Here is a 23,542-nt window from a genome sequence, read left to right as displayed (position 1 = left end):
GATAGATAGATAGATAGATAGATAGATAGATAGATAGATAGATAGATAGATAGATAGATAGATAGCATTGTTCATAGATAGATAGCTGAATTGTGTGACGAATTTAATTTAATTGTGGAGAGTTTTTCCACACTCTTGAAGGAAAAATATTTTTTTTGTTGGATTAATGGTGGATTTTTTTTTAAATTATTTATCTTAGTCTCTCTTTTTTTTCATTTTTCTTTTTAACAAGGGTGTGTAGACTGTATATATAGTATGTATGTTTGTATGTATGAACCTGTATTTGTATATATGTATGTATGTATGCATGTATGTATGTATGTATGTATGTATTGTTTCATCTATCTTAATTGTCATTTGTAATGAGAGTTGATAAATGCACTTATAAATGTCGAGGCTGCATAGATTCATGCTTAATAAGCGCATATTTTGCAGTAATTTTATATCCTTTGTGACGCTTGAAAAAATGCTCTATGGTCTTAATAGACCTTATCAGTTATCGTTTAGGAATAAAATGCATGAGAACATGAGGACTCGATATACAAATTTCAAACCCCCACCCCCGCGCCCACCCCGCCGTCCCTCTCGAGTGCTTCCATCTGTAGACTGAATTATTCATATACATAAATTAAATTGCACAAAATGTGCAGAAATGTGCAGTCAGCGACTGTTCACATAGGTTTTGCTCTTATTTGCATCTTTGTATTACCGTTACACACAGATGTTATCTCAACAAGTAATACAGACGGTTAACGGTTGGGAAAATGACCACGTGTAACATGATTGATCAGGTGTTTTTATTTATTGAGCAAACTCCACTTTTTTTCCACCTCAGATCCTGGACCCTGCCTGAGGCGTAAAGGCCAAATGGCGGACATTCAATACATTTTCAATGACAGGGGTTCCCTTTGGAGAAGAACACAGTGTCGGCTATGCATCCTTGCCGAGGGGCTCTCCCTACAGATGAGCCGGGTCATTTTTCATTACGCCGTCTCGGTGGAATCAAGTGTGACGGTACATTGAGCCAAAGTTGTGCGGGGCTTTTGCAGTGTGGGGCTTTTGCAGGTTTGAGCCTTTGGTTTTAGATGTAATTTAATTTTTGGAACTCGTCTGTTTGTCATTAGAATGAGCGGGTCGCTGACTGACCTCCGACTTCAGATTTCAAATGAGGTTTTTCCCCGAAGAAAACAATGATTTTTTTTTTTCCATGATCAAACTATCTAAGATAGAGGCAGAGTTCATCCATACGTTCATCCATTCTCTGTACTTCTTATCCTCATTAGATTTGGGGCTGAGTTGTAGCCTATCCCAGGTAATTTCAGGCGAGTTCACCCTGGACTCGCAGCCAGCCAATCACATGGTACATAGAGGCAAACAACCATCCACATGAGTCCCGACTGATGGTAGTTAAATGTACTTTCCTTCTAGATTTCCGGGCACGTTTTTCAACAAAATGTTGGTTTAAATTAATTTTACATTTAGGGGATGTTTGAATGGAGGTTCCACTGTGAAGGAAATAATCTGTAAATAGCAGAGAAAGTCCAAGGTTTTGGATCATTTAACACTTCAAAAAGCTGAACCTGAACCTGTGCAAAGATGAGATAGCTCTTAAACTAACTTCAGCATAACCTCACATTGTCCCCTCTCTTATGTTTTGCTTTTAAGTCAGCCTCCGGTTCCGGCTTACCTGAGTGCTTTGCCCTTTTCAAGCCTGTAAACCCTCCCAACCACTTACTGTTTTTATTGTAAACCTTCACTCTCCATACCCATCTTTAATCCCTCTTACATCACACAAGTCAGTGTGTCCTGAAGGTCAACGGAGTTGTACTGAGCAGGTGACTGCAGTCATCCGTAACTCACAATATTCCCAGAGGCATGATGGATTACTTATGTCCTGTTCCATTCCAGTTACTCACTTAATTCTGACGTTTGGGTCCAACCTTTTCATGACTTTTTCCCTAATTCCCAACATTTCTAGCACAATCTGCGCTTTGGGGGATGTGCACATCTCTTAGGAAGTTTTCAAAGGGACGAACTTTGAATCAGTAAACCTTGATCAACCTCGCAAGTCCACTGCTACACTCTGTTGTTTCACGGAGGTTCTGATTCGTATAACTTTTTAGGTATATCTTACCCAGACTTGTCATGATATTTACTTATGGTCTGATGAATAAAATGGACACGGTAGTCATTTTCTGGATTCAATAAATGGACATTTACATGCGTGTTTCTTTGCATAGGTCCTCAGCAGTCAGTCGCGCTGATTTATTCCCTAACTTGTCAGCCACATTACTCACTGCTGACTGAGTTGGCAGTTAGACACGCACACACATACACGCTAGGGGTGGAAAGGCTTTTGAAAATCGTTTAAACTGTTCAGTTTGGCTGCTTCAGTCTGGTTCATATGTGTCTTATCAGTTCATGGGCATGAACAACTTTGTCTCATTTATCGATGAGGCGCAGAAGTGTACAATAGTGCTAATGTTAGCCAAGTAGCGCTAATGCTAGCCGGCGCAACCATATGCTTCGGCTAGCTGCTATCCTCTGTGGTGTTCTTTAATTACTATTTTATTGCTTGTGTATGAACAACGGTTATGTGAACATTCGCTAAAAATCTCCTAGAACTCGTCAAATCACACTGTAATCCAATGTCGAAAAGAAAAAGAAAAAGGCATGGCTCGGTCGTCATTGCTGTCTTGTGTCCGAGCCCACTGATGGCCGCCCAAAGCCACCACCAACCATCGAGCTGGGTGAAAATGATTATGACAGGTCTGATCGTATCATGTGACCGAAACCGGACTCAATAAGATATTTATTTTTCTGTGCCCCTGTGCGAACCGGTCCCAAATATACTTAAGGACCGCTACCACCCTCCTGTCTTCTCTCCACTCCCAAGATGTTCTGTCTCAGAGAACAGAGAACACAAAGCACTGCGAGAAACTCACTCGTCTACGACTGTATTCAGGTCTGCTTAATATTCAGCATACAAAACCATTAGAGTGTTTGGTATTCAAGCCAGTCACATGGCAGTGCATCAAGGCCACTGGGGTTCAATGTCTCCTCAGTGAGCAATGCCCTTGAGTTTGCAAAACACTTAGAAAAAAAGAAAAAACAGCAGAGCAGATCAAGAATTCTCCATGGATAGGCAAGAGTGTGTCAGTTTGAACTCAAACTGTACATTATAATAAAACACGCAGAACCAAATACCCCCACGTGACAACACGCCGTCTTCCGGCATACATTTCCAGCCGTGTCGGTGAGCTGAGGGTCACATGGGGTCCACGCGGATTTCTCACCTTGTAAATTATAAATGAAGATAGAAGTGTAAGCGGAAAGAGATCCTTCCCTTGTGAACTAGGCTCACACTCATTGTCACCTCGCATCGCTGCAGATCCCGCCAGCCCCCTTTCGGACTGAGTTTCATTGATAAAAATCATGATATCACACTCAACCTTTTTGTCTCTGGAAGTCATGCCACGTAGGCCGGGTTTACAATGCAAGTCCAAGTTCCCAATCAAGCTACAATATAATGCATTTATCCATTTATTTAAGTATCTTTCAAGTGACACAAATGGCTGTGTTTACGCTGATGGAACACGACACAACCCGCATGTGCCAACGCCCAACTTGCATGGAAATAACTACAGCGACAACGTCAACTATAATACATGAGTAATACAAATATTAAATGTTTCATAACATTCATCTGGGGTGACTCCTTGCCCACTGATTTAAATGAAGTAACATTCAACTTGCTCCACTTTATTTGCTCATTTAAAGTCAGTAAAAGGGAAAAGAAATGTAAACATTTTGTAAATGTGACACACTACAGAGAAGAGTGTCTTTAACAACTCGGCGAAAATTGAATTATTAGAAAAATTAGCAAGTACATAAAATGAGGCTTCAAAACACCCCAAAAATCAAGCCGTTCTCTTTGTTTTCAGACTTTGTAAGCGTGTCCGCTGAATGCGCTGAAAGGGTTAGTGTTCGGGTGAGTCAACCGCCAATCAAATACCTCAAGTAAGACTTTGAAATGGGAGCTACTTTGTCCAGCATCTATCCTATGCCTACACATAACAACAGGAGTGAGTCGTGACACATCCACTTAAAGCCTCCAGTGGCTGGCATATCCCAGCAGGTTGTAGCAGGGCTTTCCACGGTGCAACAACGAGGTGCTCTAAAGTGGCTATGCCAGTCCAAAGCTCCTGTCCACATGCATGGCTGTCACATAGGACTTAAAAAAATGTTTTACCTCGCTCTTCCATACCCTCTCCTTGCCATCCACACACTCCCAGTCAACAATGAGGCACTCTAAAGTGACCACGCCAGCTCAAAGCCCCGGTCCACACAGTGGCTGTCAAGTGGACTTATTTTTTAACCTTCTCACTCTTTGGACTTTCTTTGCATGGCGTGTTTGCACTCATGGCTGACAATGAGGCGCTCTAAAGTGGCCACACCAGCAGTCTATCCAAAGGAAAGATGCATTTCTGGAATGTGGGCGTAGCTATTTAGCTAACTGCACGTCACAATTGTACCGGTTAACCACTGATGCCAACAAAGGCGATCAAGTTCTTATATTTTGGGGGAGGGGCAACTCATGCCAAAAAAATTGAAAAAACTGAAATGGTGCAAAATAGTTTAATGCTTAATCCGCACAATTGAGGTCTACAGTTATAAATGAACATGTATAATATATTTAAAAACGATTCTCCGAATACACAGAATACACACTCTTTAATTGCCTGTTTAGATTTACAGTGGATGTTTTTTTTGTATTTATTTTGATATGTGTCAAATTTGTATCCACATTTGGAAGAGGCCTGTTTCAGATCGAAAAATCTTGCATTCCATGCGATTTTTTTTTTCCACCTCTACGCTCCCATGACACATCCCAATATCACCAAAACGGTGTCACATAAACCATGTAGTCTAACTCCAATCTTAGCTTGAAATTACATTAAATGACAGTGGGTAAGAGACTTGTTCTACTATTACAGACTGCCAGGCAAGCCTTGGTTCCAACCAAATGTTTGGTTCGCAATTGTAATTATTTTCCTTTCTACTGTTGCACAGGCTATGATGAACTGATTTATAGCAAACCACTTTTCAGTACTCTTCAGTTGGGATACCAAACCACAGTAATGCAGTACAGTACACTCGTGGTAGGGTGGCGTTAGATTCGATAGAATGGCTGATAAAGAATGCAGCATTTCTCTGTTGACTTACATGCACATCTGCAGTGTGCGACCCAGTTCGCCCTGCCTATTCTGGGTATCCTTGAGGGCAACATAGGAACTTGGCCTGATGGGACATGTTGTTTTTTCTGCACTATCAGGAAGTACAAGGAAAAAGGGATGTTAAGTTGTACATCCATTATGCAGTTTCTCTTCCGCTTATCATGATCAAGGTCACGGGCAGATGCCAGACTGGTTGCCATGCAGTCGTGTGAGAGTCAACTATGAGAACCCTTATACTACCAATGGCCCGTCATACTCCTTATTTTGGGTTAATCAGTCAAGTAATTTCAATGTAATGGGTCACATTCACAACCCGTCCAAGAAACATGAAAAACAATGACTAACAGAGTGTGACAGAACAGGAAGTCTGGCAAGATGAATTGGAGAATAAAATGCACTTAGGAAAAACAAGTCAATCACAAAAGAAACTGCTGTAAGAACACCACAAAACACTTTTTATGTGCTCACTGCCTGCCGAACAACCAGAAGTCCCATTTCTTGGTCCATAAAAGTGGTGGTCAGATTCCATCAAATCTGTCAGTTGGAGGCAAAGTTGGAAATCTGGGGAATAAATGTGAGTTTTTATTTATTTATTTTTGGGCGGGGAGGTCATAACGTCTGGCAATGTTGCATCCAAGTAAAACAAGAACAAAGGCTTGTCTGCTTTAGAAATATCTTCTATTTGTTTTGAAGTGCCACAGCGTGTTTCTGATTTGGGGAATAAAAGAGGAAGAAAAAAACCTAACTGGAACCACATTTCAGCCTCAAAGTCAGTCACTGGCGCACGGGTGGAGCTCGCAGACACACACAAAAACACAGTCCCACGCACACATACACACACTTGAGCAAACAAAACAGATCGCTCCCGGTCAGTGGATTCTCGAGACATTCCTGGCTGCCTTTGCGTGACCCTCCCTGCGCAGTCTCAACTTTGGTGCTTTACGTCCAGGAGATGCTTATATTTTCTCATCACTAGTGGTTTGAACAAAAGAAGTACAACTACCCCATTAGTGTATTTGAAGAGGAAGTCAACCCGAACATACTTTTTTCAAGAGAGGAGTTTTATGCAGGATCACAAGTTGAAACAAAGCATTCTGATGAATATTGCGTTTGTGGAATAGGAGTTAAACAACAAAATCCACTCGTTTTTAGCCATCCCCGGGGGCGGCCATTTAGTAACTTCTGTTGACTGAAAATGACATCACAGTTTCTCAGGGCTCAGGTAACGACCAATCACGGCTCAGCTTCAGAAACAGGTGAGCTGTGATTGGTCGGTACCTCAGCCCTGAGCAACTGTGATGTCCTTTTCAGTCGACAGAAGTGACAAAATTAATTAATCAAGTAATTAATTTATCGAATCGATTTTAAATTGATTTCCGCTTTTATCGTTACATCCCTAATCTTCTGTGTTTGTAATGCAGCCATGTGTTGATGCGCAACCGTCATGTATCAGTCAGAGTAAGGCCATGCTTGTTTGTTGAGTCACCGAGGTTGGTGTTAAGGAGACTCCCCATCTTGCCTCAATCACCATTCAGGCCGGTTTATATCAAATTGCAGCCAATGTAGGTTACCTTTTGGCGTGCACGCCATCCCGTTCTGTTCCTAACACCCACCATCCAGATCACTTCCCATCAGCACGTCGTTAAGACCGCACCTCACCATCATAACAAATCTCTGCCCAGATTGGTCACACCTAGTCAAGTGTTTGCCCACATTGTATTTTTTGGCATACACCCTTTGTGGGTCACGGAACATGTGACATATGAAAATGGCAGATGTTTACCCTGTTAAGCGGGGTACACATTTAAAGGGGAATTCAAGGCAAAACGTATTTTTGCACTAAGATGTGCCCCCCGCTAGTCCAAACACTGTAGTTTTATTAATATTGCAGTTGTGGAATAAGAATTAAGCAGATTAATCCATGTATTTAGATCAGTGTCATGGCGCTGCCATTGTGTCCTGCACCACCCTCTACTGTCAACTGAAATTGATACCAAAGCGCCCTCGGGCTTGCATTGCGAAAGTCACGGCTCACCTGTTTTCTGGTTTTGGTCATGTAATGTTCGCAATGCATGCCAGACGGGCACACTTCAAAAATGAGGTCTGTTAAAAATGATATGTGCACTCTGCTATACTTTAGTCGCACTGCTCACGTTATATTCATAAACTTTTGAAGGGAAAGTGTTTAGGGTCTTCCTCTCACAGTTCTCCCATGATCACTCCCCCAATGTGTCTTTTATCGATTTTTGCCCATATTGTCCCCTTTTGCACTTCCCTCCTTCGCTTCAGTCAAACAACCGGGGCCTTGTGATGGCTAACAGAGGAAGTAACCAATGAAGGCAAATATGTATTTGACTGCGGGGAAAGGAAAAATGAGCAACGGGTGTTTGTGTTAAAGCCGGGGAAAGGACTCATCTGGAGATGTTTAAGTTGGACAAGGCAGTTTCCGGTGTCTGGGAGAGGCCAAAAATATCCAGAACCAAAAAAACCCGGTTAGAGTGAATTTGGAAGCGGGGTGGAGAGGATACACCTCCTTTTTGCTTCTCATGTGACCTTCTAGAATTCAGCAAAAGTGAGTGTTGAACTTGCAGCAATTGTTTTGGATCAAATAGAACAGAGGTTGGTCACTGTCACTGATGCTGGCGTGGTTCACTTGCCTGACTTCCATGTGTCAGTGAGTGTGAATGGTTGTCTGTCTTCATGGGCCCCATTTTCGTGCCCAACGCAGATCTAGCACAAAGTGCCGTCTTAACTGTGCGCATGGATGGAGTTTTCATTCTTTTGGTAATTTCATTGACAGACGCAATTAGAAATGGGCATTTGCGCCGTTGTGGGCGTGATTCCTTGATTTGAAGCGGCTTTCCTCATTCCCTTTAAATTCAACGCATGAGAGGCACGCGATCTACTGTATATTCGGAAGTATAACGCATTCACTGGAGGTCCGTGCAGGACATCTGCGTGCTCCAAATACACTTATGAAGAACCGCAATAAGATCTCCACTTGCGGATGATGTAAAGTTGGCCACTGCGAAGTGGTCACTTGGAGATGATTCAGGCAGTTTGATGTCATATTTATGAATGAAATAGATAACACCACCACACATTGTTAATCGTGTTACACCACCTGCGCCACAACTTAGACCTGCTTTCACCAGGTCTAAAGTCTACTCTACTTTCCGTCACCAAAGAAAGGTGCACCGGGTGCGCGTCATATAAAACGCTCTCGGTCCGCCGGAACGCCCAGAAAGATGTAGCGCAAATTCCCAAACACGGTAAACTAGACTTGCCCTGGCACGAAAAAGAAGATGCACCAGTTTTTATGCGCCCTGTGTACGAAAATAGGGCCCAACGTGGGGTTACGGTAGTGCCATCATAACCTGTGGCGTTTCCAGTCATTACAAGGGTAAATGTACACAGGAAATACACCGACCAAACGCCAGTGTCGTAACTGCGCCCTTGTGATTCAAGCCAATCACATCGTCAGAGCTGCTTTGCAATTTGAGGGTAAACTGATAATATTGTGCTTGCTCTAGCGGTTATTACTTTGTATGTGTTTATTTCTAAGCTATTTTTGCAAATGTAGTTGATGCAGCATCTCAAAATGCCCTCATTCAAGCTTGTTTCTTTAATATTTAATGGACTTATTTATCTTTCCATTCTCAGGCACTCAATAGGAGGACACAAACTTATTTGAATTCTACTCACATTCACATCTATGTACAAATTAGGGTCCTCAATTAAACAAACACACAAGCACTAAATATGAAACCCAAACTCCTGAACTGTGAGGCAGACATGCTTAACCCGATGTCACTGTGCTGCTCAACAACATCAACAACTTTTTTTTTTTTTGCAGTTATTTTACAGAGTTTAATTCTTGATCCCTTAAATATTATTTAAAAAGCGTGCAAATTCTGGATCGATATAATTTACTGTTATTCTGGCAAGTTTAAAGTTAAGACTGCAATTTCTTGTAGCTGAAATTACACTGAATAGCGTGCACACACAATAATCTCAGAAATTTCTATTACTCTAAGAATAGTAGACAAAGAAAGAGCTGCCTACGCATACGTCTCGGAGGCCGTGTCTATTTTTGGTACCAAAAACTGGAGCTGATTGTGTTATGTTAACAACTTTGTGGTTTTCAACAGCTGCAGCTCGGCGAGCGTCAGGTGAACACAAGCTTCCAATTTAGCTTCCCGGAACGTGAGTGTGGCGGTTGCGTGAGCGCTGAGGGCCAGAAAAATCATTGAGGCGAGGCGAACCCGGGGAAGGAGATTTGTGTTGGTGGAGTGCGGAAAGGAAGCAGCGGGATGGAGAAAGGCCAAATGCAGGCAGTGCAAAGCAATCCAATTGGAAGCGCCATTATTTTTCCTTGTCTGTGTATGGAAATGAAAACTTGTACTCTCTATAATAGCACCGTAAACCCTGGCTGATTTGAAAACTCACCTTCTCTGAGAATTTTTTGAGGTGGGTAGTAATAAGTCGGCATATTTCAGCCTGCAAAAACTCCACTTCGAACTTGAGAAACAGAACAACAGGTTGTGTTGGTCTGCATTTGCAAAACGTAATGCTCTGTGGAAAAAAACAGCAGGTCAACGGCAGCATGTGAATACAAGTTGCAGGTCGTCTGACCCAGTTTGACCCAATTAAGTTCTGTGTTTCTCGCTGCAGGGCTGGAGTACTCTAGTCCGGACTCGGATATATACTGCAATGATAATATATAATACTGTATTTAAAATTTGGGAACAGATTTTACTAGCAAGCATCATGGAAGGTGACATACTTGATTTTCTTTTGCAGGCCACATAGAATAATGTCGCAGGCCAGACCTGGCTCCCCGGGCATTGAGTTTGACACCTGTGGTTAATGAGCTGGTCTGTCTTTGTGACTTTGTGACTTACCTTTGAGTTGCAAACCTAGTATGTTGCCATTCTCTTTTTACCGATTGTATCAGTCATAATCCTTCAAATCAAATGTAGTAATCTTCATTAATCAATCATTAATTGTAATGCAGTAGGCATTTCTTTAGGTTGTCTTTTGTTAGGTTTTTATGCAATAATTTTATTTTCTTTATTAAAAACACATTTTCCATCAATTCAAATATGAGGACAATTGATTTACGAGATTGGCCCCAGAACGAATTATTCTCGTAAATCAAGGTGCAACTGTAGAATAAAATTACTATCAAGTGTGGCTGTGATAGAGAGCAAACAGACAGGTGTCCATACGCGCTTTTATGTGAATGAATGAATGTGTGTCATCATCATGTGTCATCTTCCAAACCGCTTATCCTATACAGGGTCGCGGGGAGGTGCCGGAGCCTATCCCATCTGACAATGGGCGAAAGGCGGACTACACCCTGAACTGGTCGCACACACACATACACCGTCACTGAGCGGGAACCGATCCTACGATGCCCGCACATAACTCAGGCGTGTGTACCACTACACTATCAGTGACATGAATGAATGAATCACATGTTTTGACTGTAGACGTGAGAGTGCAGTGCACGCGCGAAGCCAATGAGAATTTTCGAGAAGGAGGGTTGCTATTTCTCTTGGACACGAGCGCCGAATGTTTCCTTCTACCTCTTTGTCATATTTTCCTCCATTATTCAGATGTCGTTACCCCCACAAAGGAAACAATCCAATCCAAGACACAGTGGAAGACAAGTTTCCGAATTCATTTTTGATGGGGTTTCTTTTACCCCCTCCCCCCTTTGTCACTTGGTACAGTCCGTTGCTCCGCTCTCGTTCATGCAGTTTACGCCGGTGGCGGCAGGAGGAGGAGGCGGAAGAGGGGAGGGAGCCCGCATCATTCTCAGCCTTCTGGAGGTGGAGCGGGAGGGATGAGAGCAGTGGGAGCTAACCTGCTAGTTAGCCGAGTTATTCCTTCGTTGAGCGGCGTCCGGGCTGGCGAGGGGGCGGGGGGGAGACGACGAAGCTCGGAAGAGTGCCCAGTGAGTGAGCCGCTTGTCCGTTGAACCCGCTGGTCAGTTGTCACCTCTAACATGGATGCGGACGTGTCTCCTCCTCCTCCCTCGGGCCGGCTGCTGTTGGACGCTTGTCTGCCTGCCGCGCGACTCGTTTCTTTCTGGGATTAATAAGAAATTTGGAGTCTTTTTTTGTTCTTCTGAGTACCCCCTCTCAGTGTTTTTTTTTTTTTTTTTTTGCGTGGGAGCCTCACGCACCGCGTTGAAGGTAATGTTTGAATTGAGTGTATGCCGGCGCTGGCTGAGCATCACTGGCAGAAACAGTCAAAATGACCAAAAATGCTGATTAATCTTCACACCCAGGTTGAGATGCATTGCACTAGTGTGTAAGACTTGTGTTTACATGCTCACCTCTCCTCTTGACATGTTAGATTCTGATCCTTCCATCCTAGCATGTCTCAAATATTCCACGTTGCTTTTTCTTCATCCACTTGGCTCTATTTATACACTTAATTGTTTTTGGCTTTAAAAGGGCTCAGCAGTGTTTGTCCAATGCCACAAAGCAAAAGCCAAAAGTGTTTGTCCCTTAAAATAAAAAGCCTCCAAGGCGGTGATTTGTTGCATTTGCACTATTCTTGTCACTCTGCATTTTGGGTGTTGGAAAGACATTTTAGCATTCAGTCCAGATCTTGATATCCAACAAGGTCCATCTATTATTACTTTTTCTCCTCCCTCTTCCTAGCACACTATTAGAATGACTTACTTTTGGATTTTCTCCACTACTAAATTACATTTCTGCACACCAGTAGAACAAGTTTGGCATACTAGTAGGTCAACTACATGTTAGTGGTGATGCAAAACCATTAGTCTGGTCCAAGAGGCTACCAGTGCTTCTAGTAAGACCTATTAGTGTTACTAGTGCAGCAGAGTAGTTTACTACTAAGGTTTAAATGTATACTAGTTGGTCAAAAGTGGCACTAGTAGTGGAAAAAACATTACTGTTACTGTTGTACTTAAGTTGTATATAAAATACATGCTCAAACGGTAGAACTTCAACTGTTCATTGTGCGGTATGTTTTAAAACACATGGCTGGCGACGATGTAATACTGTTGTCACAATCACATTCCCCGAGGTAGCACTAATTAAAATTACTTGTATACAGTATAAACACAGAACGATAAATCCAAGATGAAAGCAAACGGTTTAGAGAATAAATGTGTTTGTGTGCACAGGTGCACCTCATCCAAAGCCTCAAACCGCAGTGGATCAGTCAGTGGCGAGTGGGCGGGGTCAGCTGAGGCTTTAAAGCGCAAGGCGACCGCACATGCTTGAACAGTTCACGAAATGCTCACCCCAATCCAAGCTGCTGTGAAAAAGTGTGTTTGTTACCCTTCCCCACCGCACCATGCTGTGGACACACCCTGTGCACCCTGGTTAGTGCGCCCAACGCGATCCCTGTGGTTGAAAGTTGTAAACCCGTTTTGCATGTGTGTATGGCTGCTAAGTTTTGGAACTTTTTCATTATGTTTTTTCCAACTTTTCTTCAGCGGGTTACCCTCATACCAGGGGTGGGGCCTCATTTCTGTAGTTTCACTCACCTTGTGATCAGAATGACATCTTTTTGAAAATCGTTCATTATTTACGACTGAAAATCACATACATACAACAATACATGGTTGTGTGATTTCAACTTTAGTTGGTGGGATGGAACTACAGAGACCTAACTTTTAAATATGCAAGTAATGCCTGTCAAATGTTAAATATTCAGTTAGATTTTATTCTGCCCCAAAAAACATAACAGAGTCACCCTTCTAAAATAATGTCGAGTAATTTTTTAAATATTTTTTTTCTTTCAGAAAACACAATAAACTGACCCAAATTCTAATTAGATTATATGTATTCATAATTTCCATTCAGGGGTGGAAATGAATTATCTATTTAACTAAGGATGTAGTTAGCCGATTTCAGCAGAGCTAACAAGTTTACGGCAACAAAAAAAAAAAATGGGATTCAAAATATGACTAAGCCATTATTTGAAGACGTGATGACATGCAAAAAAATAACTACACAGGAGAAATAGTTTTTTAAATGCTTAAAAAATACTGTATCAAGACGCTAAATATAAAATAATCATTGAAACTTAGGGGAAACTTAAGCGTATGAGATCATAAATATACATGGTCTGTGCCGGTTCTGGCAGGGCCACCACCACATAGATCAAATAGGCTTAATGTAGGACCTTGCCAGTGTACCTACTGGTTGAGTCATCTCAGTAGTTAACCTAACAAGTGCCACTATGCTAGAGCTTGTATTTTTTACACCATTTCGATTGCAGAACGTAGTTGTTTTCAAAGTGTGGTATGACGGCTCCCTCAAGTGGTACCCAAAAGAATCACTTCCCTAGTTCAGTTGTATTTAACTTTTTACAACATTTGCATTTCATCTTTAAGAACTGTTTGTTTTCAAACTTTTACTATGGTACTTTCGCGTGCACTACTGTATTTTCCGGACTATACGTCGTTCCGGAGTACAAGTCGCACCAGCCATAAAATGCATAATACAGAAGAAAAAAACATATACAAGTCGCACTGGAGTATAAGTCGCCCTCCACCCCCTCTCGGAATCCAAGTTGTCTCTGTCGCGTAATGCAAATAAACGTGTCCATATAAATCAAATTAAAAAAAATTGTGTGCTTAGTACACATCATTTCCACCAAGCTACGATGGTAGCATTTAGCTAACATCTACACATGTAGCATTACAAGAAAGTTACGGTAAGATAACTTTAAACTCACCAAAACGTAGAGTCACGTCGTAGATTGATTAAATAAGTCTTCTATTCATTGCCGACCATGTAGAATGTTTTCAAGTCTCCAAAAGTATTTTTGTATTCGGTCAAGTCTGTCTGTGTGTGTGTGTGGGGGGGGGGGGGGGGCCTGGCTGATGATGCAAGACCATACACTGCCAGGCGCAGCGCCTTTTAAAGGAACAGTACACTATTTTGTATAGATGGATTGATAGACAGTCAAATTGTCTTTTTGTCATACTATTTACTTATTTCCACACTGTTAGATTTTAACCGTTTAAATTATTCATGCATTTTAATAACTTTTAGGATTTATCTTTATGTTCTTTATGTGGGTTAAAATAACATATGAGATGATATGATATACAGGTAATAATGTGTTAATAATTTCACACATAAGTCGCTCCGGCGTATAAGTCGCACCACTGGCCAAACTATGAAAAAAAACGTGACTTATATTCTGGAAAATATGGTATTATACAGTGGTGGGCAAAGTAACAACGGAAATGTTGATGGACTGACAACTGGTTGGTTAGGCACTGACAAATGATGAATGAGGAAGTATCACGTTTGTTGTTGCAGCAATGCCATTTTACAATGTATAATTCAAAAGCCACAAAGTTGAGTGCTCACCTCTACCAAGATCGAACTGCTAAGTTATGTTTGTTTTCCATCTGTTGATTCATTAGCAGGCTACTTCCTGATTCATGGAGGATAATGAATTCAGCAAAAGCCAGATTGTCAGACCCCTGTGATGTGGTGTGTGTTAAGAGTGACTTTTCCTCCCCGATATGCTCACGAAACAATCGGGAGAGAGGAATGTAAATCTTAAACTTGTTCAATGTTTACGATGGCTAATCCTTGTGTGCGTTCAACAAATGTTCGGCAGAGCCACGGACCCCTTGATGGTGACATGAAGTGGAATAATAGCCAGTTACGACCTGAAGCTCGCACATCAGTCCCTCTGTGAGGGGGGCACATATAAAATACTTGACGGAAAGTGACAATTGCAATCGGCGTGGTAGAGAAGGAGTGTTAGGTGTTGAACTTCACACAAAGGTTTTCAGGCCCCATTCCCAGTAAAGTGGCCCATCAATAGATTTACAGACCCAAGATTTTGTTTGTGCGTTTACACAGCATGTGTTGCAGCCACAGTTGCTTTCGACATTATGGCATGAGTCGCTGGTATTAAACTTCATACACAAATTAGTCATTGGATTTAAGCCCCCCCCCCCCCACACACTCTTATAGTTCCATTACTTACAGCAGCTAACCAGTAATTTGCCCGCTTCGATAGCCAGTGCGAAAGAAGCTAAAGGTCTTGCCCGCCTCTATTTTGCCTCTGATATTACCTGTGAAGGTGGAAAATTGCCAGGCCGACTTACCCTACCCCACCATTTCATGTTGGTGCCCTTCATACAGAACAGTGACACTGGGGGGGAAAGGTTGACATACAACATATTTTTCAGGCGGTGTAAAAGCGCTTTGGTTTGATCTTAGCCTAAACCCCGTCTGCTTTCAAAAAGAGCCTAACACCGATGGGATAAGCTGCTGCACAAGAGTTTGTTTGCCCAGCCACACATGCAATTGCTTCATACGTCTGTGGAATAGAGTGCAGGTGCGAAAAGCAGCACGACTCTGCAGGAATTATATAAGTGCATGACAACTACCCGACAATACCAGTCAGTCGTCAATTTCCGAGCCCAGTGAACACCAAGAAACCAGGAGAAAACAACAATCGGCTTCATTCTCAAGGATCGGACAAAACTATTCAACTAATCCCAACCAGTCTGTACATCTCCAGTACAACTTGTGTGAATTTTGAAACATGTGGACATGATTGGAAGGAACTTGTCTCAGCTTTGTCTGCCGTTCGGATTGTTTAGCTCGTACTGTGCTTGTGTGCGAGCGCCGTGTGTTTCCCACACTATTTCGCCGTTGCACCTGCTTGTGTGTTTATGGACTTGGCAGCTCTATTCAGCAAGCATTGCATCAACAATTCAAACGTTGTCACAATCGGCCGCCCTCATTGTGGTTGCTGTAGTTAAAGCTTTGATGGATGCTGCTTTTCCTGCTCAAAAGCGGGATTGCTGGAAAGGTCCGTCATCACGTGGCTGTATTGAGCCATTGTGTCTTTAGAACTGTGATCTAACCTTGTTATGACTGGGGAGGGTTCACAGACTGCGATTAGATTATTGGATAATATGCATTTTTCTTTGTGATTAAATATCACAAAATATTGACCAGTATCTCTTCTGTCCGACAGATGACGGAGGGGAGACGATGTCAGGTCCATCTCCTGGACGACAGGAAGCTGGAGCTCCTGGTGCAGGTGAGTTGCTCATACCGTCTAGCTCTTTTATTCCTCTTTTCTTAGCTCCAAGTAAGGGAGGAGTAACGCCGGTGTCCCAGAGGGGTCCACAGTTGCTGCTGACTAGGCAAAATGTGTCAGCAGTAGGTGACTTTGCACTTTTCTCACGCTCACCTGACCGTGCAGACATTAAACAGACAGATGCCCGGGGCAGTGCATCAGCAAGGCCTGAATCTGTTCTTGAGTGATCATCTCGACCCTACAGAATAGCTTTGGATGTCCTTGGGTGTCTGACAACAACCTTCACGATACAAAGGGTCTCATCAAAACAGCCACTTAGGGAAACTGTTTATTTATTTATTTATTTTTTATTTCCCCCTTTTTTTATGCATATAAGGCAATTTCAAACCGATTCTCATTTGCAATACGGACCTGGCAGCAGACAGCATTGTAAAATAAAGACAAAATAAAAGCAAATACATAAACAACAAACTGTAATATAGTTCGGTAAATAGCTGCATATTACCATATTACATTGTTACATTATAGCACATGTTGAATAAAAGGTTCAGGAGCAGTGATCATGTACAGTAACCCCCACTAACGTTTTAAAGAAAAATGTTGGGATGAATAGATGATTTTTTTTTTTTTCCGTATTACAGAGTGTTTGAGGAACGCAGAAAGGGGGTGGTGGTATGCATGGTGAGCAGAGAGCAAAGATTGGGTTGCTTCTTGGCAATGAGTGTCTTATAGATAAACACGGACCAGTGAATTTGTCTGTGTGAGTAACGAGAGGGCCAATTAGCCGGGGAGTACAGTTCACAATGGTCGGTGTTAAAGGGGCATCCTACGCCTTCCCCTAAACTCTCAATTCCCCTCAACTCTCAGGCCTTGTCTACACGTAGCCGGGGTTTCGGACAGCGCCACACATCATAACGTGGGAACCATCCCATTGACTGAAAAAGTCAAGAGGTTTTACCCAGAGATAGCAAATTGAGATAAGGGCTCAGAAATAGACAAATGGGAGAAAGGGAGAGGGGGAAAAATTCAGTTTCAAGTCTGATTCGATTACGGTGCCAGAGCTGATCCCCTCGTCCTCTCTCTCTCTCTCTCTCTCTCTCTCTCTCTCTCTCTCTCTCTCTCTCTTTCTCTTTCTCTCTCTCTCTCTGTCTCTCTTTCTCTCTCGCCCGCTCTATCTTTCAGATTTCCGCTTCATGCTCCTGCAGTTGAGCTTCTTTTCCGAGTCACAGCCTCCTGTTGCCCTAACCACCAAATCCCACTGCTTCTCCAAACACAACTGAACCGTTACCTTATCACCTCCATCCATGCGTCCATGCGTAGTGTATCCATTCTTTCTGCCATCCTTTTATCTGTGCAACCACCTATTCAGCCATCCCATTCATCCATACATTCCCAATTGATCTGATCCTAACATTTATCCATGCATGCAGTCACCTCTTTATCTGTCCCACATCCACAAATCCATCCAGTCAGAAAAACATCCAACTGACCATCAATCCATCCGTGCATCCAGTCATTCACCCGAACAACCATCTAGGCATGGTCTGCTATCAGATTCAGAGTTTTGCATGTCATTCCTCTACCAAGCGACGGTAACTGAAAAATTCCCAAAAGAGCTGACTTTTTTTTCACAAGGGGAAAAGTCATTGAATTGTAAATGTTTCATGCCTGGTTACAACCAACCTATAATCTATTCTCCCGATCGCCCACTTACCCATCATGAAGATGGGTGCAGTGAATATCTGTGGCATCTCCTTTTTACCAATGAGTATGGAGATTTGACACGTCTGTGATGCATTACTCAAGATACTGCCTGGGAATTCAGTAGGCTACTGAGCCATTAGTAAGAGCAGAGAAAAATTATCATGTTGACTTTCTGAAAATGTTGTCTTGAGGGAATGGCCATAACCCGCCAGAAGTGGAATGTTTTTTCCAAGCGTTGAGAAAGTAGTCTTTTGCTGTGCTGGACTATTTCATGTTTTGCTAATAATTTAACAGCGCCTTTCCTGCAAAGCCTCAGATGGACTCTAAAATCTTTATCTCATTAAGGTCAGCGACTTGTAACATTGGCCAGGTGTTTAATCCCAGAGTTCTCATTTCCTTGACGCCCCCCCCACCCCCCCCCCCCCTTCCTTTACCGCCTTCCTCTTACCTTTTGAGAGGGAGTCCTCTTGCGGTTTGTTTATGGAGCAACGCCTCGTTGGCCGGCAGCTATGTGCCAGGAGGCCAGCGCACCTATTGGCCAGGTTGTAAACCTAGAAGCCCACCACCTGATATCACCTGATATAGCACCCTTGTAAAATATGTGCCGTTTATATGGCTAACACTCCCTGTGGCTAAATGGTGTAGGCTAATGGGCAGCAAATGGAGCATTGAGGCCAAGTTGTGTAACGGTGTCGTGCATCCATCAAGAAGGATTTGCTTCCTCTGTGTCTGCGTGATGCTTGTTTGCAGGGTTTCCCTTAAACTTTTACACTGGTTGAAGTGGAATGTCAGTCAGAGAGGCATTGCGGCCCAATAAGGGCACATTAATGTTGATGCACGTCTGGACCCGAAGTCAGATCTGGCGCTTGGACCTTGTGCAAGGCATCAACATTTACTGTATGTCTTGATTTATTTATTCCCATGGAAATGTTGCACGGACCTCTTTGATCGAGAAACTCTCGTACCACCACAGTATTACAAAATGAATCGTTTGACACTAAGGTACTAGTACACAGTAAATATCATAGAGTACATTTTAATTCTAAAAAATATATATTTGGTCCCAGTCTAAAAAGAGAGTAAAATAGTCAGAGTACATTTTACTCATAGTAGTGGATTAATTGTACTCCAAAAGATTAAAATCAACTTTTATTTGATGATTTAGTCGACAACAAGTGGCAAAATGGCCGCCCTGATGGCCAAAAACGGGTGCATTTTACTAACGTAACTCATATTTCACAAACACAATATCAATCAGAATGCCATAGTTAAACTATTGGTGCAGCATAGAATAATATTATTGTAAGGAAAATTGGGGGGCGGGGGGGGGGCGGGTAGCTGGCCTTCCCTTTTAAGACATTTTTTTACTTAGGCAAGGCGTATTGTCTGAAGATAGAGCCTAATTAGGAGTGCGCGGTGCCTTTTGTGCATTTGTCACATCTTCTCAACATCAGCACTCCCCTGCAATTTTACTCTTAATAATTACCTTTGTTACCAGCAAGCTTTTTTTGCATGAAACCACTTACTGACTTGTCAGTCTGATTCCTCAAAACACAGTTGCACGTCCTGTATACCATATGTTTGGTGTCTACTGCCTCACAGATAAGATGACGTACAGTGTGACAGGTAGAAAGATCCAAACCCAATTACACAGTTCAGCGTAGCCTGTACGCTACAGTATTCATAACAACGTAGCGACAAGTGACTCAAGGCAAAGCTCCCAGGATTGCTTCTGTTGCTCTCATCTCCCTCACAACAGGCTTTTATCATTGTGTCCCTGTTCGTTGCTCGCAGCTGGATCCGCTGTGGTTTGCACGGATGCGCATTAATTGCTATTATCGGCCCGAATTGTTGATGGCTGCGTGTGGTAATAAAAGACCGCGGCGTGCGTTTCAAAAAAGCCGAAAACACTTATTACTGCTAATGCTAGAAAGCACATCGTTCCAGACCCAACATTTCCATACATTGGTTATGCCTGCTACTTATCCTCGCCTGGCGCTTACAATGCATTAAAGGGCAAGTTACTGACTTTATGTGGCTCTCCAGTTCAGGGCAGAATAAAAACAGTGCTCACTTACTGTACATTCACATGGCCAGTCAACCCAAACATTTTTTTAAGAATAAGTTAAGCAACAAAATCCACCCGTTTTTAGCTATCTCAGGGGGCGGCCATTTTGTCACTACTGTCGACTGAAAATGACATCACAGTTGCTTAGGGTAATGACCAGTCATGGCTCAGCTTCAGAAAACAGGTGAGCTGCGATTGGTCGTTACCTGAGGCCTGAGCAACTGTGATGTCATTTTCAGTCGACAGAAGTGAAAAAATGGCCGCCCCCTGAGATGGATGAAAACAGATGGATTTTGCTGCTTAATTCATATTCCACAAATGCAATATTAATCAGAATGCCTTGTTTCAACTAGTGGGCCTGCATAGAACATATTCTTGAAAAAAAAATGTGTTGACTTCCTCTTTAGAAGCTGACTCTCTCTTCATCTGTTCTATTTTATTGAAAGCGTTTGTCACAGCCTGACAAATATTTTTATATGTTACCCGGACCATGAAGTTTTCACACTATTGCAGCAATATTATACTTAATTAGATTCTGAAAAAAAAAGAAGCAAAGGTGGTTAATACAGCATATGATACAACTCGGATGCTTCAGTTTTGTGCAATAGTAAATTTTAAAGTATATTTATGTCCTAGAAGTGATTTTCATTTACTGTACTTTAATTATGACTTGTCACTTTCCAATTTTGTTAGCGTAGGTTAGTGATGGATTACGGTGTGTTCTGACTTAACCTACAAATTTGAGTTATGCGACATCACTTTCATAGGAGCGCAACTCCATTACAAACCGAGGACCCCCTTTTATTTTCCTTGATGAAAATATGGTTAATCAGCTATTTATCAGCTCTCATTCTGCTTTTGTGTCTCAAAACTAATAGATGAAAATCTCAGACATGTCCCGACTTATATTTTTCTCTCTGTTGTGCTTGTCTGCTCTCCTCAGCCTTTTTTTTGTGTTGCAAACAGAAAATAGAAAAATCACTGTAGGCGGCCATTCTTACATGTGATCTAGGTCAGTGGAGATGTGTGCGTGTGTATGTTTGTGTATGTACTGGGATGACATCATCAGTGGCATCTCTTTAAATAGCTCCCAGTAGCATCCGTCACTGTGGTTGTACAACATAAGTGTGCTGTGAGTAGATAGCAGCAGACCTCGGGGGAAGATTGTTAGTGCTGTTGCTAATAGTGCGAGTGTGTTGCGAGTGCAAGGGCTGTTTGCTTGTGGAGCACATGCCCGTGTCTGTGAGTGCGTATGTGTGTGCGTATTGCAGGGGCGAGGCACACCCATGGTTAACCTCACTCAGGGCGGGGCATCCTCTTACTCAAGATGTCACGGCCCAGCAGCATGAGGCAGCAGTCCTCATCCGCAACCCTGATTTAAAACGTCCCCGGATGCCGTTAGCGAGGCGATGAGTGAAGGGGGGGTGGCTGTCATCACATTGCCTCTACGATACATCACTCACAACTGAACGGTACGCCACAGCCTCAACCATTCGGGCCGACGATTAGAAGCTGGTCCCGGCCGCAGCCCTCTACCTCCTCTGCAGTACAGCGCTTTGGCCCAGAGGCATGACTCTGCAGCAGAGGTGCGGGTCAGGGGCTGAGAGGAGAGCAGGAGCAGAAGGAAAGGCACGGTCGCCGCACTGTCAGCAGCATCCACGAGCGTCATCCATTTCTACTCCCTTTCTGTCATTAATCTCTTCTTCGCTCACTTATTTTCGCACTTTTACCCCCGTTCTGTCGAAATATGCTTCGTCACTGCAGTGAACCAATACCCTCTGTACACTATGCACTTCATTGCTAGCAAGTCTAATGATAATAAAATAATTTGTTTCCTATTACGCTATGTACCTATATGTTATTGTTAAGCCCCGTCTAGTGGTGTCGAGGACATAACACAAAAAAAGGATTCTCATAGCCCCCAAGTCCCCAAGCAGCCATGAGACACATAACTCCACCATTGCAATGGAAATTTATATTCATCAACTGTAATCCAGCTGTTTACTGCCACTGACATATATATTCGTCAACAACCGGAATATTTTTCAGCGGGTTTTGAGCGTTCAAGAGCGTTTGCAGGTTTGTTCTAAAGCTATTTTCCCCACTTCAAATAGGTTAATATTGTGTAAAACAGGCAGAAAAAAGAAAACTGTCAAGGGCTGCAACGAATATATTTTAATAATATATTTAGCTGTCGATTATTTTGTTGATTAATCACTGAATCGCCCCCAAAAAACATGTTTTAATCCCATCCTTTTATTCCAAACAGGACATTGTTTCACATTGACAGTGTAGAAATTGTACAAACATAAATTACTTAGAATTCAGTTACTGATTTGTTCCATTACATGTCAGAAAATGACATTGTTTTCCAGAGTAAAGCAATCGTTTTATTTTTATTCAATCATTCTGCTGCCATGGTAGTCTTGCATTGCATTAATATGTATTGTTGATAAGCTATATACCAAGCATTTGGACAAATTTAACAATAGAAAAATTTAACTGATTGATCGATTAGCAAAGATAGTTCTTGATTAATTTGATAATGAATGAGTTTTTCGATTAATCATTGCACCTCTATAACAGACCAAGTGGGGACAGGCACAGGTACTATTATGGGGAAATGGGCTCGTCCTCTTCCTCTGCCACAAGTCTGACATGTTTTCATGTTTTCACCCTAAATATTTACCTAAAATCACTACCGAGCCTTTTCAGAGGGGAATTTTTAGTGTAGACATAATTCTGAAGTCCATAATTTTAATTTGCCAATGTTCGGCCAATTAAAGTAACACTTAAACTTGGTACAGTCTGAGAGACAGCTATGTATGCTGCAGTGCTCTAAAGTCATTTGCTGATGATATCGAACATGTCTTTCTGTAGCCCAAGTTAATGGCGAAGGACCTGCTGGACCTGGTGGCCTCTCACTTCAACCTCAAGGAGAAGGAGTACTTCGGAATTGCATACACAGACGAAACGTAAGTAATAAGTTACATTTATAAATACATTTTCTTGGTGGAGATGATCAGTCTGTAGCGCCATTTCCTCTATCAAAGCAGAAGAAGAAAAACCTGAAAAACGTTTCGTTTTGCTCCAGTTTGGTGACAGGTTTGTTCCAGTGTACTAGCAGAGATCACAGTTCCTCACCAAGGTTTCCATTCAGAACTTTGCTTCAAACGTAGAAAAAAATTACACGTAGTCAGTCTATTGCTCAGCATGAAACACTGCTCGATACGGAGTCCTATCAAGCTAGCGGGAAAGGGAACAAGAGCAGGAAGTAGAAACCATCTGATTCTTTTTTACTTATATTTCCACGTATATTTCAAATGACCCATAACTGATATGGCTGTCTTTGCACTGAATGCACAATATATGAAACAACGTACGTGTGCGGAAATCCAAATTTCATGTGAACTCCAGAAGCATCAACAGCAGAACAACAAACACACATCCAGCCATCCAT

General features: G+C 42.3%; 1 protein-coding gene across 9 annotated transcripts in view; it reads left to right on the top strand.

The window, feature by feature from the left end:
• Window positions 1–23,542, top strand: part of frmd4a (FERM domain containing 4A) — a 113,416-nt gene that overhangs the window by 55,416 nt on the left and 34,458 nt on the right. For 7 of the 9 annotated variants that reach the window (XM_086027880.1, XM_086027873.1, XM_086027879.1 and 4 more), the window contains exons 2-3: window positions 16,245–16,310; window positions 22,963–23,057. In XM_086027880.1, coding sequence (XP_085884006.1) covers window positions 16,245–16,310; window positions 22,963–23,057 — 161 coding nt within the window. Of the gene's footprint in view, window positions 1–11,064; window positions 11,441–12,447; window positions 12,607–16,244; window positions 16,311–22,962; window positions 23,058–23,542 lie in introns of those variants that run through there. The other 2 variants (XM_086027874.1, XM_086027881.1) reach the window with 2 other exon arrangements.

Source organism: Filicampus tigris, chromosome 4 (genome assembly GCF_054856515.1).
Source record: "Filicampus tigris isolate MCC_2025a chromosome 4, RoL_Ftig_1.0, whole genome shotgun sequence".
In the NCBI taxonomy this organism is placed as follows: Eukaryota; Metazoa; Chordata; class Actinopteri; order Syngnathiformes; family Syngnathidae; genus Filicampus; species Filicampus tigris.
This window is presented reverse-complemented; position numbering and strand designations above follow the sequence as displayed.